Source organism: Eleutherodactylus coqui, chromosome 6, assembly GCF_035609145.1.
Source record: "Eleutherodactylus coqui strain aEleCoq1 chromosome 6, aEleCoq1.hap1, whole genome shotgun sequence".
Classification (NCBI taxonomy): domain Eukaryota; kingdom Metazoa; phylum Chordata; class Amphibia; order Anura; family Eleutherodactylidae; genus Eleutherodactylus; species Eleutherodactylus coqui.
In genome coordinates, this window is record NC_089842.1 from 196,337,746 (window position 1) to 196,353,394 (window position 15,649).

A 15,649-nucleotide genomic window follows, 5' to 3' on the forward strand; every position below is an offset into this window, starting at 1 on the left:
AAAAGTTATGCAAAACATTAAATGTACCCAAAAACAATGCCATTAAAAAGTACAACTTGTCCCACAAAAAACAAGCTCTCATATGGTTGTGTCAAAAATGAAAAAGTTATGGCTCTTGGAACGCGACTGGAAAATTAGTTAAAATTACATGATTAGACCATTTAAAAAACCTGCCCTGATTGGTACGACAGGGTGGTAAGAAACCCGCCACTTAAGAGGTTAATGTGGGACTTGTTTATGGACCCTTTCACACCTTCAGTCACAATTCTGCTTCGCCGGCATGACTTTGTAGCAGAAAAACAGAATTAAAATTGAAAAAAACTTTTCTCCCTCCCCCCCCCCCCAATTCATTGATTTCATTGGGTTTCAAAGTTCTGAAAAAAACAAAAAACTGAAAGCTGTGTTCACACCTGCTTTATGAACCTCCTTTCGTAGGTTCTGTTGCAAATCTGGCACAAAATGCCATAAGAAATTGTCTAGACTACCGAACCGAGACCAAACGGACCTCATTACAGTCCGTGAGGTCTGTTTGGCACCGTTCGGTTCCGTCATAAGACGGATCCATTCGGCCAGGGGATCCCCCTTTCCTGCTCCCCTAACGGTGCAGAGAAATGGAACCATGGACACAAATATGAACATAACCTTTAGGTTTCCAATTTTTTATTTTTTTTTTCCAGCAAAAAATAACACTGCAGAATGCATATTCCTGTAAAAAAAATAAATAAAAGGGGAGACCCAACAGGAATGGTAGCGAGCTAAAAGCTTTTCATTTGCTTTTCTTTCTTAAAAACACATTGAAATCAGTGAGGGAAAAATGTAAATATTTTTGCTCCAAACGCACAACAGGTTTTTTTTTAAGTTGCTGTCTGTTTTGGTTCCAGCTAGGAGGCATCTTTCTCACTCCTCTATGGAGACTGTTTTAGGTTGTCCGGTGTTGGCGGGGTTTCTTGCGTACATGGCTTGCAGCATCCTGCTGGGATTTGCATCCAGGTTGTGACCATCCTCTTTGCTATCCTGGTATTGGCACTGTTGCATTTCTTGCAGTTCTTAGTTATAAGAAGCATTTTTGTTCTGTTGTGAATCTGTTGCACTTTAAGATATTTGCCAAAAGTCCTCCTCCTTTTGGTGTTACACCCCAGCCGTATTCCTCCATCCTACTACATTCTGTTAGAGCTTGTTCACATATATCAAGTCATTTCCTGTTAGAAGGGTACAAGAGCACCAAAACTTTCCAGGAGAAAGGCTCCGTAGTTGAGATGAGACTTCTGAAAGAGCGAATTAAAGAGGTTGTCTAGTTGCAAACTATTGTTGGCCTATCTATTTAGGTCATCAATAGTTAGATTGGTGGGGGTCTAACACCCAGGAAACTCACTAATCAGCTTTTTACTGGGCTGATGTGCTTGTGCATTGAGTCGTTATTATCATGAAGCAGGATAGCTCCATTCCCACTGTAGTGGCCAGGCTTGGTATTGCAGGCACTGAAATGAGTGGGAAAGTAGCCTGTAATACAAAGACTGACCACTGCACTAGGAACGGCGCTGTCTTCTTCCTGCAGAAATCTGTTCATTGCGCAAGCGCAGCTGATCAGTGGGCGTCTGTCGCCAGCAAAATTACTGATCTACTATTGGTGACCTAACTGAGGATAGGCCATTGATAGTTTACAATTGGACAACCCCTTTAGGTACCTAAAAGTCTCCATCTCATTTATGTAGTCCGGGTAATCTTTATATTCAATGTCTGCTTTACACTTCTGCTGAACATTAAAAAGAAGGGTCACACAGCCAACCAGACAGAAATTGTATGCAGTGCTCCTCCCAGACCAGATTTGTTTTTTTTAACTAGGTGTTGGATTTAAAGGGGGTTTCCAGGACTCCCGTATTAATGATAGGTCATCAATATCCGATGCTTGAGAGCCCTGCCACTTAGCCGTTTGAAGAGACGGCAGCATTTTAAGTGAGCGTCGCAGCCTCTCCTCAGACCGGTGACGTCACTTGGCTGGAGAGCAGCTCAGTCCATCTTAAGTGCGTAAGACTGAGCTGCTATACCAGGCACTGCTGCTAGGACGTGTTTGGCTCATTGCCTGGCTTGCAGTGAAGTGGGGCGCTGCTCACTAACCGTGTTGTCAATTTAATATGTAGTCAAACTAAAATAAATTGATATTGAAACTTTTTTTTTTATTTTTAGCTTCTGCAACCTTTGAAGATTTCCAGATTCGCCCGCATACGTTGTATGTCCACTCGTACCGTGCGCCGGCGTTCTGTGACCACTGCGGAGAGATGCTCTGGGGCTTGGTAAGGCAAGGCCTCAAATGTGAGGGTGAGTTGGAAATAAAGAATATTCATTTTGACCATGCCTAATGAAGTACCAGTAGGTCCTCGCTCACATTTGGGTTCTTTCTGTTGTGGTGAACCGTCAGAGGAGCAGAATAACCAATCTAGCAGAACTGCCAGATCGCTGCATGATGGACCCGGTGGACAACAATGAGATCTGTTGGTTTTTCATTGCGATGTCTGGCGGGTTACCTGAAAAAAGAAGTGGTGTGCTGTGTTTTGTTTTTTTTTCCAGGCATTTTTTCTCTTTTAAACGTATGCGGTAAAAGCTTTTAACGTAGCCTCTAATGCAGAAGCCACCACAGCCGAACCCTGTTCTTCCACTAGCAGAGCTTTAGCGACTGTCATCACTGCTGTGGCTGCTGAATTTACAGTCGGTGCGCTAGTGGCATTCAGGATCTTGGAAGAGCTGAGTGACAATGGGATGATAATTCCACTAGTTGTCACCCATTATTTCTGGAACGCTGTATGGCACATCTTATTATGACGTATACATTTCAGCACAACTTGGCATCAATCGGCTGTACCTACGGGCGGCTCTCCTTCCCTTCTATGGAGCTGACAGCTGTGCAATAAGGAGGGGAGGAGAGCCGCCCGTACCTATAGCTGATTGGTGGAGGCGGGGGAGCTGCAACAGTTCTCGCCCGCGCTCACTAATCAGCTGTTCATACGGGCGGCTCTCCTCCCCTCCTTATCACACGACTGTTGGCTCCATAGCAGGGGAGGAGAGCCGCCCATAGGTACAACTGATTGGTGCCTAGTTGTGCTTTGTGCTAAAAAAAAAGTGCGTCTTATAAAGTGAAAAATATGGTAAGTGAATGCAGTTGTGTTGCAACTCATATGTTTCTGCAATCCATCAATTGCAAGAAATCCAAATTCTCTGGTTGTCTTGTGAGTTTCGGAGTGGGGCAAATTTCTAACCAATGTAATATGGCAGTACTGTGATTTTGGGCTGCGCAATGTGTATTGAGGCCTTAGTCACTGTGTAACCCAGCCTTAGGCCCCCTGCACACGGGCGGAAATTCTGCGGCGGGATATCCCGCAGAATTTGTGCCTGTGGAAGCTGCCATAGGATTGTGGTAAAAAAAAAAAAAAAAAAGGCTTGGCAGACAGCGATTTGTCCACGTGAAATCACACATGGAAAGCAAACCGTGGCATGCTCTATTTCTGCACGGGACTCGCAGAGGCCCGCACAGGAATGTCACTCTCAGGCCACCGGCTCCGCTCCGCGCATGCTCCGGCTGGCCAACAGCTGGCATATCAGAGAGCCGGAGCCACGGGAGAAGGTGAGACCCGCGCTGGTCCCTGCAGGGGCACGGGTCGGGTCTCGCTGCGAGAATTCTCGCAGTGGGATCCGACCCGCCCATCTGCAGGCGGCCATAGGCCGCCTGCAGACGAGCGGGTTGGATCCGGCAGCGAGAATTCTCGCCGCGCGATCCGACCCGAGCGCCTGCAGGGACGAGCGCGTACTCGCCCGCGCCTGGCGGCCCCGGCTCTTTCATGTGCCGGCGGCCGCGCAGCCCGGAGCCGGCGGCCGGGTGAGTGCGTGCCCCGCAGAAAATTAAAACATGCCGCGGTTTGTTTGCCGCGCGAGATTTCGCGCGGCCAAACCGCGGCCGTCTGCATAGGAGTGCGTATTTGTTTGCCGCGGCGGGATTTCCGCTCGTGTGCAGGCGGCCTTAGTGTAGTATAATTGCATTTTTATAATGCTGGACTTTATACCACATTGTATATTGTTGCACATTTCTCCCTTTTCCTTGCCTGTTGTTAAGCTTGATTTATTGCCATGTTTTCCGCCTTGCTATTGCCTATGGATTTTGTGCAAGCATTTATCCTAGAGCTGACATCTGCCATTAGAGCAAATTGATCTTTCTTTGATTACTTCAGTACATTTTTCTATAGCGGCTCAGTTGGGTGTCATCCATACAGAAAGTGACAACTACCATTGGCATGGTTTGTACAATAAAGGCTGAGAAAAAGAACATAATACCGTCTAAATCCTATATATCTCTGTGCCACATACTATGGTGACAGGTCTTTTAGGATCCAAACGGATCTGTAATCTAGATTTCTTGTCCACTTCCATTATAGTTGATGCATTTGTATTTGCCAGCTCTAGTACGCAGGTGAGCATCATTCACCTCTATGGATACAATGCAGTATTAACATTGGCACCATAGATATCTAATTTAACAGCTTTTGTTTTTAGCTTTTTGTCTGTGTTTGCAGCGATTTGCAAACTTTGGATTTTGAGTTTAGCGTTTTGTTCTTTCACCATAGTTGATTATTTTTACTTTTCGCCTGGCTATCTGCTATGTATTTGCTAAACAATAACTCGTTGGTCTGGAAATTGTCAGAATTACTGGAATAGCATTTTCATGAGCCTTCGCGTAAACGGCCCCTCCAATTCATGTGTTTGGATTTTTGTCGCATGAGCAGCTATGAAAGGAAGTAGAAAGACTACAGACTTGGCTGCTCTTCTACTTAACTTTTAACACCTTAACCCTGTATAAAGATTAAATCCAGTGACCGCTAATGCATAATGTGCTGGGAAACTACTGAATCACCGAGAGCAGTCAGTCATTTTGGGATAAGCTGTTCAATTAAGAAGGTCACCATACTGCACACTATTGTATGGTCCATGGGGACTTTGTCCAGACAACATGATTTTAATTAGTAAATTACATACACTATATACATAACATTCCAAAAGGTCCATTTACACGCAAGATGATCGCTCAAAACTTGTCAGAAATTGACAGTTTTGAGTGATCATTTTGCATTAGGAACTAATGGGCTAAATCAGCCCATTAGAAGCTAACTAGCTTCATTTGCATATATTTAGAGAACAGCAGATGGTCTGTTCTCTAAATACATCGCTATTGTTTATCAGCTTGGCAGCTGCTGAAAGAATGTTATCAGTGCTGTCCGCAGAGAACTTCAGCGATGGACAAAGAGTGCAGGTAAGTGCATGATAGGCACACATTTACACACAATGGCTGTCACTCAAAAGCCGTCGTTTTAGACGAATTTTGAGCGATAATCATTGCGTGCATATCAGCCTTAACTTCTCACAGGCGAATGCGATATGAGGCTATGAATCCCACCCCCATATTGCACTCCCCGCCATGTGAAGTTCCCGCAGATGCGATGCATTTTTATGTCAAAGCAGCCTCGCATCACTCTGGGGATGTTGCGATCCTCAGCACGCAAAAATATGTAATATACCGTGATTTGTTTCCTGCATCGCTTATGTGTATGACCCCACTCAAAAGAAGGGCGTTAATATTTGTCTGAGATGTGCGCGTCTCGCAACACACAAATCATGCGCGATTTTCTCGCCCGTGACATTCTCTTACACTTCCAGTGTGGTCCTATCCTTACTGAGTTTTTTTTGTTGTGTTTTATAGTTTACAGTGTTTTTTTCCCTTTTTTCTACAGGTTGTGGTCTCAACTACCACAAACGATGCGCTTTCAAGATACCGAACAACTGCAGCGGGGTCCGGAAGCGGAGGTTGTCAAACGTGTCACTAACTGGATTATCCAGCATACGCACTGTGTCAGCAGAACCTATCTCCTGTTCTTCAGAAGAGGCGCTTCTGGTATGTGATTGGGCATGACTGTTAATGTGTGAGCCAGGCTACTGTATTCATAGCTGATTTGGTAATTTTAATACACTGAAATAGTGTACAGAAATTGCAGTGTACAAACAGTTGCATATTGTGATGCTGTTTTTATGGAGTGTAAACACCTTTATGCTATGTGATGTTGACTCATAATGTTATAAGATGTCATTGTGAATGTAGTTTATGGCCAGATGGAGAAATGATCTCGTTTGTAGAGCAAAAAAAAAAGGGCATTTTCTACTTTTCACAAACTAGCAAATTAACCCCTCATCTCTAAAGGACTTACAAGTACACCCTCTGGCGGGCAGGGTTTGTATGGAGTGGGCCCGAGAGCCGAGCCTGCAACATGCATGCCAGGTGCTGGCCATCTTAGACAGCTGACACTCACCCTCAACAGCCACAATCAGCGCTCAGGCTGCTAACCATTTAAATGCCACTGTCAATTCTGACAGCAGCGTTTAATCTGCCAACCCCTTGATGAGATTGCGAAGTGCCTGTCTGGTTGTCATGGCAGCCAAGGGCCTTCTAAATGCCCCCAATGCTGCCATCTTTTTTTGCCTAATAAGACAGGCATGTGATCTGGCTTAATGCAGTGCTGGCAGAAATACCACATACTGCAATACTGAAGGATTTCAGTGTATGGTGTAAAATCAAATGATCACAAGTTGAAGTCCTCTTAGGGTGACTGAAAAAAAACAAGTGGAAAAAAATGTAATTGTAAAAAATCAAGGATATTAAAGTTTTAAATGCCCCATTTTCCTGTATTTATGATTTAAAAAAAGTAATCTGAACCCCCAAAAATGACTATGAAAGTCTGATCTATCAAAATGGTAAGTGTTGTAAAAAATAAATGCACAACACCAGAATTGCACTTTTTGGGTCACCGCGTCTTCAAGAAAAATTTTTTAATAAAAAGTGATCAAAAAAGGCATCTGTACTCCAAATTAATACCAATAGAAACCACAGGTCGTCGCGTAAAAAAAAAAAAAAACACCCAAAGATTTTGATAACTCTATCAAGAAAAGAATAAAGTTTTATAGCAATCAAAAAATGTTGAAAAACATTTTTTTTTTCTTTAATAGTAGTACAGCAAAAAAATAAATGTGGTATTGTTGTAAACGTGCTGACCCACATAATATAGTTATCATGTCCTTTTTGCCACCGTGTGTACTTCATAAAAACAGTAAGCCCCTAAAGATGGCAAAATTGCATTTTTTGTCTCCTAATTTCACTCTACTTAGACGTTTTTAAGTTTTTCAGAACATTTTATGGTACATTAAATGGCACTATTGAAAAAAAACAACAACAACAACATGTCATGCAAAAAATACAAGCCCTCCAATAGGGAAAAATAGAAGTTTTTCTGTAAGTGGTGAGGAGAAATAAGAAAGGGCTGCATCTCTTAAGGGGCTAATTTTTTAAAAACTTTTTTGGCTGAGTGCCATGGTATCAACAGTTAGGCCCAATGTCCACGGGCAGGTCGGATTCCGTGTGAGGATTTCTGCACGGATTCCAGCCATGCCCGCAGCCAGTGAGCCCCCGTGTACCTTTGTTTCCCCGGAAGTGACATCCGCACAGACCTCTCCACTTCTGGGTTCGCTGTACTGCGCTTGGTACTCATGGCTCGCCGTGGGACATGCACAGTACAATTTTTTTTTCTCTGAATCTCCTGCTTATCCACGGAAGCCGCCCCTGAGGAAATCGCACAAAAATGGAGCATGCTGCGATCTTGTTTTCTGGACCAAAAAGTCTGCAAAACAAATCTGCACACTTGAATTAATTTGTGGACACCCATACTTTCCTATGGGCGGCTGTAAATGGCTGTCTGCAGCTGCCACCCTTCATTACCTTAAAGTCTCCTGTGATTGTAGCAGTTTCCTAATTAAAGAGCGGATGCATGGTCAAACAACTGCCAGTATATTGACCCAGGCCTATGGACATGTCTGATGCATCTTATGAAGGTTTTCTTCATGATGAATTGATAGGCTTCTTACTTGTGAACATTTGTTTCTGCCCGTCGGTTGTTTGGTCTCACATGAGGGAGGTTGGCGCTTGATCTGGGGTTTCCCATCCTTGGCTTGTTCAATTCATTCATGTAGAACCTATATCAGGATCACCTTGCCCTCTCTCATTCCTCTGTCTTTCTTTCATCTAACCAAATCTTTCATTTGTTTGTCTTCTTTTTAACATTACGTCTTTTTTTTTTTCCTGTCCCTTTACGCTGCCATCTGCTTCCTATATCAGTCTCCTCTCAGCCCCAGTTCTTGAGGTATGTGATGTCTTTGAATCTCATTCTTCAACCCAGCATCACTTTTCTGTACCTTCATTTTTTTTTTTATGCTACAGCATGAGTAAATTGGCTGGTTAGTATACTTGGAGGAGAGGATATTATGTATTACAGTACGCAATGTTTTGGGAATGAGTCAGGAACGCTATCTTGTCTCCTCAGGGAGAGCACCTAGAAGGACAGTGAGGAGACTTGTAAGGCCATTTATGCTCTTCTGGGTAATATGCAAATAAGGCCCCCTGCACATGGGCGGAAATTCCGAGGCGGCATTTTCCGCGGAATTTCCGCCGCTGGAAGCCTGCATAGGATTGCGTTAACAAACGCAATCCTTTGCACACGGCCGCAGTTTGGCCACGCGAAATCTCGCGCGGGAAACAAACCGCGGCATGCCCTATTTCTGTGCGAAGCTCGCAGAGCCCCCGCACAGAAACGTCACTCACCCGGCGCCAGCTCCGGTCTGCGCATGCGCCGACACATGAAAGAGCTAGAGCTGCGGGCCACGGGTGAGTACGCGCTGGTCCCTGCAGGCGCTCGGGTCGGATCCGTCCTGCCCGTCTGCAGGCGGCCTAAGGGAGATGGAACAATACCTCTGCAGCGCCACCTATGGAAAGACAGCTTTCCTGCCTTCCAATAGGTGGCACTGCAGATGTATTATTCCATCTCCCTTATTTGGGAATGAGTGACCTGGTTGAAACCCGTGTTTTAGGCTCTGAAGGAAGTTTGCGCCATGTTAGGCTGTGTTCACATCTACATTGTGAATTCCACTTTTCTGTTCCATCATAAAAGCAGAAAGACGGACTTCAAGCTTTCATAGAAGATCGATCAGACGGTGGCCACCAATAGTGCCCAATAGACCCAATTCACTTGTGTTCAGGTCCGTTAAGTTCCAACGGGGTATGTAATATCCCACCAAGGGGAACAAAACAACAAACAATACAGTGATACGAGCGCGGGATTCTTTACTGCTTGGGCAGTTTTTTACTCTGTTTTGGACATTACCTCTCCATTATATTAGTGTTGGGGCTCTCCCTGCTGCCACCTGGACCTGTACCCCCACAGAGCACCAGGGATGACGTCATAATTTTATGGGCTCACTTGGACTACAGGTGTTAAGCTGGTTAGCCCCCTCCTCCAAGTTGGGGGCCCCGCTTTGCGCCAGGTAAGCTAAAAAAACCATTTTTTGCTACCTATCTAAGATCTGTTTGACGCTTTCCTGTCCATGTTTTCATAAACGTGGTATCTGTCATTTAGCGCCACATGCCAGCGGAGCCTCCCACACAGATGTGAACACAGTCTAACAGTGAGTGATGGAATTAGTAAAGTATGTAAATTGTATTAATATATTGCATATGTACTATAAAGAAGATGGTGGCGAGGAAAGAAATGACAGGTCTTTCAGTATCTTCAGACCTAAAGGTTGTGAGTTCAATCCCCACTTGGTTCAGGTAGCCGACTCAAGATTGACTCTTAGTATTGAAAACCATATGCATTGTATAAAAGGATTTGGCAGCAATTTACAGTTTGGTTAATTTAAAGGAAATGTTTTGTCAGAAAATGACCTATTGTTTTTATTGTATTTATTTGTATATTACAAATATTAGTATTAAATATATAATATACACTGTTTTCACCCCCCAAAAAAATAAGGTGGGGATGGAGAGGGGCTTGAAATATGTCATACCCTGAAAATAAGCCCTAGCTACACTGCATAAAACGAAAAAGCAATACATTAACTAGCAGGCTCGCTCGGGTCCCTCCTGTTGGTTTCCGGGGTTCCGGAACGCTTGCTTGCAGTCCTCAGCTGCCGACAGAGGATCGCTTTCTGGTACGGGGTTCGTAAACCGTGCCTTCAGGGAGAGATTGCTGTGATTTGGGTTAACTGCAGCGCTAGAGAACTAATCAATGCAGCGCTCGATGAGCTAATGCGATGGCTGTGATTGGTTCTCGAACGCCACAGCTCAGCCAGTCAATTCAGCGCTCGAGGAATCAATCAGAGCCATCGCTTCCTGAAAGCGGGGTTTACGAACTCCATTACCAGGAAGCAATCCTCTGTCGGTGGCTGAGGACTGCAAGCAAGCGTGCTGGAACACCAGAGACCAGCAGGAGGGACCTGGAATGTGCCTAGTAGGTAAGTATAATAAAACGCCCCGAAAATAAGACCTAGCGCCTCTTTGGGGGCAAAAATTACTATAAGACACTGTCTTATTTTTGGGAAACATGATTTTGTGTGTGTATATATCTAAATAAAATGCACGCACTACCTTATGCAGGAAAGAGGTCCAGCATCTGACCTTTTCCCTGCATAGTGTAATCTACACATGCAGAAGAAAACTCCAATGACGGACCCCTCTCATGCATAGTGTTAGAAATGTGCCGGACCTCGCCCAAGTTGGGAGCCATGCAAGGAAATTTCAATGTTGGATGAGGTCCGACACTGCATTGGAAAGGGTTAAAGGTTAGTAATCATTGGAGCGACGGCAACATGGTAGACTTCACCCAGGTATTGTAGTGCACGTTTTGCCTAGGTGCACCTGCTCGTCAGTAAAAGATCGCTGGCATTAGTTTTAAAAATGTTGGCGCCTAAACCGCAGACCCGTATCCGCTTAGTGCGTTTCGTGTTTGCGAAGACAGTGGTCAGGACAGGGCTTTACGCATGAGAAGAAACCCTCCTATTATTCCAGGAGGCAGCGTGTGTGTAAAGAAGGGGAGGTTAAGCTTGTTCTAGCATACATTGCTGTTTGGTTTGGCTGGGGCCTAGTTCCTGCTGCTGGCTTAGCTCCACACTTGACGACTGCACCTCATGCATCTCCAGACTACATCCTTTCAGTGTTTCCTGGCTGCACACAACTATCATGGTCCTGTGCTGTCTGCTCAATGAGCTGATTGATGCATCACAACAGTCCTGGCGGAATTAACCCTTTAGTGTTGGCACTGCATGTTTCCAGATGGTAAAGTCATTAAGCGGGAAATGGCTTAATAAATCTTATTTACGTAGTGGCAGTTTCCTCACAGTGTACCCCGTCCACTAGAGCTGAGGATCTAAAGTTTTGACCTTTTCACTTTAGTGTCAACAGATCCTGTCTGCCGGTTAATAAATACTCATAGTTTCCTTTCGGTAGTGAATGGGTTATGGCACCTCTCACCGAGCTCCCGATCAGCTGCAGTTTCCATCATGTAATCTGGTTTTAGCAATCATTTCCTGGAGCAATTCCAGCCAGAGCTCAGTCTGGAACAAAAATCCCTTGGAAATAGCCCACAGATCAGGCTTACAAGGCTGAAAAGCTTCTGGGGCCTCTGTTCTCCCAGCAAAGCCAGCGATGGGGCATTTTTATTTGTTTTATCTTCTGCAGATTATTGAGGTTGAGTACCTTACAGTGATTATGATATACAAGCCAAGACATTAACTGATATTATGTAAACTGAGGTTTTATGCCGCATCCTCATTTACAGTTGAGAATGTGATTTTACACATGTAATGTAAGTTTCCAATGGCCAGTATTGATTTCAGCTGTAAAGTCAACTGACCACAGCGATGAAAATGTCCATTGTGGCTTATTTACTGTGTTGGGTTCTAATAAACTTGGGGAATTACTTCATCTGCACAATTTATATAGTGATGAGTTTGGTCAGATGTAGCTGATAATCCTGCATGCTTTGACTTCCCATTTTTTTGGCGGGAGAGAGCTACTGCATTCACGGACTGTACTAATCTGCAACATTTTTAAGGTTATGAGTAGTATTGAGCAAACTTTGCTGGAAGTTTGTTTCTCTGCGAATCTGAACTTCGGGTGGTCAGTCTTTTTCTTCTCCCTCCCTTTTTCCTCCTCCCTCCCTTTTTCCTCCTCCTTGTTCTTCTTTTTTCTCCTTCTTTTTCCTCCTTTTTTCTCCCTTTCCTTATTATTCTCTTTACTCTTTTCTCCTCCTCCTCATCCTCCTACTAGCTTTTACTTTTTTCTCCTCCTCCTCATTTTTACTCCCTTTTTCTCCTCCTTCTTTTTATTCCTTTTTTCTCCTCCTACTTTTTTTTTTACTCATTTTTCTCCCTCCTTCTTTTTACTCCTTTGTTCCTCCTCCTTTCTTACTACTTTCCCTCCTTCTTTTTACGCCTTTCCCCCCTCCTCCCCCTTCTTCTTTTTACTCATTTAATTCTCCTCCTCATTCTTCTTCTTTTTACTCATTTTATTCTCCCCTTCTTCTTTGTACTCCGTTTTGTCTCTTCTCCTTCTATTTACTCATGTTTCTCCTCCCTTCTTTTTATTCCTTTGTCATCCTTTTTACTCCTTTTTTTCTCTTCCTCCTTCTTTTTACTCCTTTTTTCACCTCCTCCTTCTTTGTACTCCTTTTTTTCACCTCCTCCTCCTCCTTCTTTGCACTCCTTTTTTCCCTCTTCTTTGTACTCCTTTTTTTCCCTCTTCTTTGTACTCCTTTTTTCCCCCTCTTCTTTGTACTCCTTTTTTTCTCTCTTCTTTGTACTCCTTTTTTCCCCCTCTTCTTTGTACTCCTTTTTTTCCCCTCTTCTTTGTACTCCTTTTTTTCCCCTCTTCTTTGTACTCCTTTTTTTCCCCTCTTCTTTGTACTCCTTTTTTTCCCTCTTCTTTGTACTCCTTTTTTTCCCTCTTCTTTGTACTCCTTTTTTTCCCTCTTCTTTGTACTCCTTTTTTCCCCTCTTCTTTGTACTCCTTTTTTCCCCTCTTCTTTGTACTCCTTTTTTCCCCTCTTCTTTGTACTCCTTTTTTCCCCTCTTCTTTGTACTCCTTTTTTCCCCTCTTCTTTGTACTCCTTTTTTCCCCTCTTCTTTGTACTCCTTTTTTCCCCTCTTCTTTGTACTCCTTTTTTCCCCTCTTCTTTGTACTCCTTTTTCCCCTCTTCTTTGTACTCCTTTTTTCCCCTCTTCTTTGTACTCCTTTTTTCCCCTCTTCTTTGTACTCCTTTTTTCCCCTCTTCTTTGTACTCCTTTTTTCCCCTCTTCTTTGTACTCCTTTTTTCCCCTCTTCTTTGTACTCCTTTTTTCCCCTCTTCTTTGTACTCCTTTTTTCCCCTCTTCTTTGTACTCCTTTTTTCCCCTCTTCTTTGTACTCCTTTTTTCCCCTCTTCTTTGTACTCCTTTTTTCCCCTCTTCTTTGTACTCCTTTTTTTCCTCTTCTTTGTACTCCTTTTTTTCCCTCTTCTTTGTACTCCTTTTTTTCCCTCTTCTTTGTACTCCTTTTTTTCCCTCTTCTTTGTACTCCTTTTTTTTCCTCTTCTTTGTACTCCTTTTTTTCCTCTTCTTTGTACTCCTTTTTTCACCTCCTCCTCCTTCTTTGTACTCCTTATTCTTTTTATTCCTTTTTTCACCTCCTTCTTTGTACTCCTTTACCCTCCTCCTCCTTCTTCATTTTACCCCTTTTATTCCCCCCCCTTATTCTTTTTATTCCTTTTTTTCTCCCCCTCCTTCTTTTTACTCCTTTTCTCCCCCTCTCCTTTTTACTCCTTTTTTCCTCCTCCTTCTTTCCTCCTCCTTCTTTTTCTTTGTTTTACTCTTTACTTTTCCTACTTTGTTTTTATTTTTTAAACTTTTCCATCTTTTTTTTCCGGTAGTGTCTCGTCCCCCGTCCCCCCCCCCCCCCCCCGTCTCCTCCATTGCTGTCTTTTTCCCCCATTAACTTTGCTTTAAAGTATACTTAGATATATACCACTAGGTGACCCCCTAGAAGCAGCATACAGGCTTTTATAGCTCTTTGACAGTGTTATACACCAGTTTTAGAATTATTGGTGAATTTCAGGTTCGGTGTGAACCAATTCAGGTTGAACCAAACAGTTTGCCAAAATTCGGTGAACTAATGGAACTTTTCAAATGTTTGCTCATCACTAGTTTGGACACGCGGTCAGGTCAGGATGCAGTTTTTATGTGCTTCCAGAGATGGCAAATCATTTTGATGTGCAGCACAGAAAGCGTGCAGCTGATACGTCGATTTTGTCAGCTGTGCATTAACCATTCGGCCGCAGATTTCTCTACGTCTGTCTTCATGTGTTGTTTCATATAGGAAGGGCAAGTCTCATGTCTTTCAAATGTAACTGATTATCAGGCTGCTTGATAATATATATTACTCTTAAGATAACCGTACACATTAGATAGAAGTAGATTGGTAGTTAGTGCTGCAGGTGCTTCACCAGTTAAAAATTGCAAAACTGGGGCATGTCACCTGATACCCAAAGTTTTCAGCAGCGTTTTCGACTTGGTTAACATGCACATTAAAAACACTTAAATACACTTAAGTTACGGTAACTTATAGTAAATGTATTGTGGCAAATAACAGTTTAACAAAACTGCTCAGTATAAGAAAACAGTATATTAGTATAGTGGCAATCTAATAAGTACAAGGCAGATGTAGATTAAAAATAAGTTTACTGGCTCATATGTTTGTACGATATCAGGTTTATGTCTATGCATTTGTACTGTATAACTTCCATATTTGCTTTCAATAAAAAACTGAATGATAAACAAACAAAAAAAAAACTTAAACACCATTTAATTGCTCTAAACCGCCAAGAAAAAAAATCTGGTGGAAATGCAGCCTTACAAAATTTACTTGTGCAATTATGGAATATTCTAAACTTCACATCCTTTCTCTCTTCAGCAAAAAAGTCCATCAGAGTCTTTTGTTCGGGAGAAGAGATCTAGTTCCCAACCGTACGTTGGTCGTCCCATCCAGCTGGACAAGATCTTGCTCTCCAAGGTCAAAGTGCCTCACACATTTGTTATCCACTCATATACCCGGCCGACAGTGTGCCAGTACTGTAAGAAGCTGCTAAAAGGTCTGTTCCGTCAAGGGCTGCAGTGCAAGGACTGCAAATTTAACTGTCACAAGCGTTGTGCAACTAAAGTGCCTCACAACTGCCTTGGGGAGGTCGCCATCAATGGAGGTATATATGATGAGTGTTTTGTGTGGCGTCCATTTTGGTATGCTTTAATATACAAGATAGAATTTAGTCCTTTCACTGAAAAGTGGAGCTTTTATATGTGTTTTATTTCTCTCTTTGGAGACTTGCTGAGTCCTGGAGCAGAATCTGATGTTGTCATGGAAGAGGGCAGTGACAATGAAAGCGATCCAAGCAGCAGACTGATGGACGATGCAGATGAGGCCCTAACTCAAGATTCTGATAGCATTATGACCGGCTGCCGAAGCGAGAATGGAGACATGCAGGACCCCGACCAGGATCAGGATACATCAGATCGTATGATCAGGTATATAAAATGATTACATGGCTACAAAAGCATTGATTGGATATTGTAAGGCATTTGGCTTCCCTAGTAACAGGAACATGGGGTCACTGCTAGTTACTACGTGCAACTGAGGGGCGAGCATTCTCATGCTACCTTGCAGCTGATTGGAGCAGGGCTATGCAAGGGCGGCATGGGAAGTTTG

General features: G+C 43.3%; 1 protein-coding gene across 1 annotated transcript in view; it reads left to right on the forward strand.

Annotated features, from left to right (window-relative positions):
- The window catches only part of PRKD1 (protein kinase D1), a 125,693-nt gene that overhangs the window by 80,484 nt on the left and 29,560 nt on the right, over positions 1-15,649 (forward strand). Inside the window, exons 3-6 of the mRNA XM_066608576.1 lie at positions 2,185-2,316; positions 5,772-5,932; positions 14,861-15,146; positions 15,267-15,468. Coding sequence (XP_066464673.1) covers positions 2,185-2,316; positions 5,772-5,932; positions 14,861-15,146; positions 15,267-15,468 — 781 coding nt within the window. The remainder of the gene's footprint in view (positions 1-2,184; positions 2,317-5,771; positions 5,933-14,860; positions 15,147-15,266; positions 15,469-15,649) is intronic.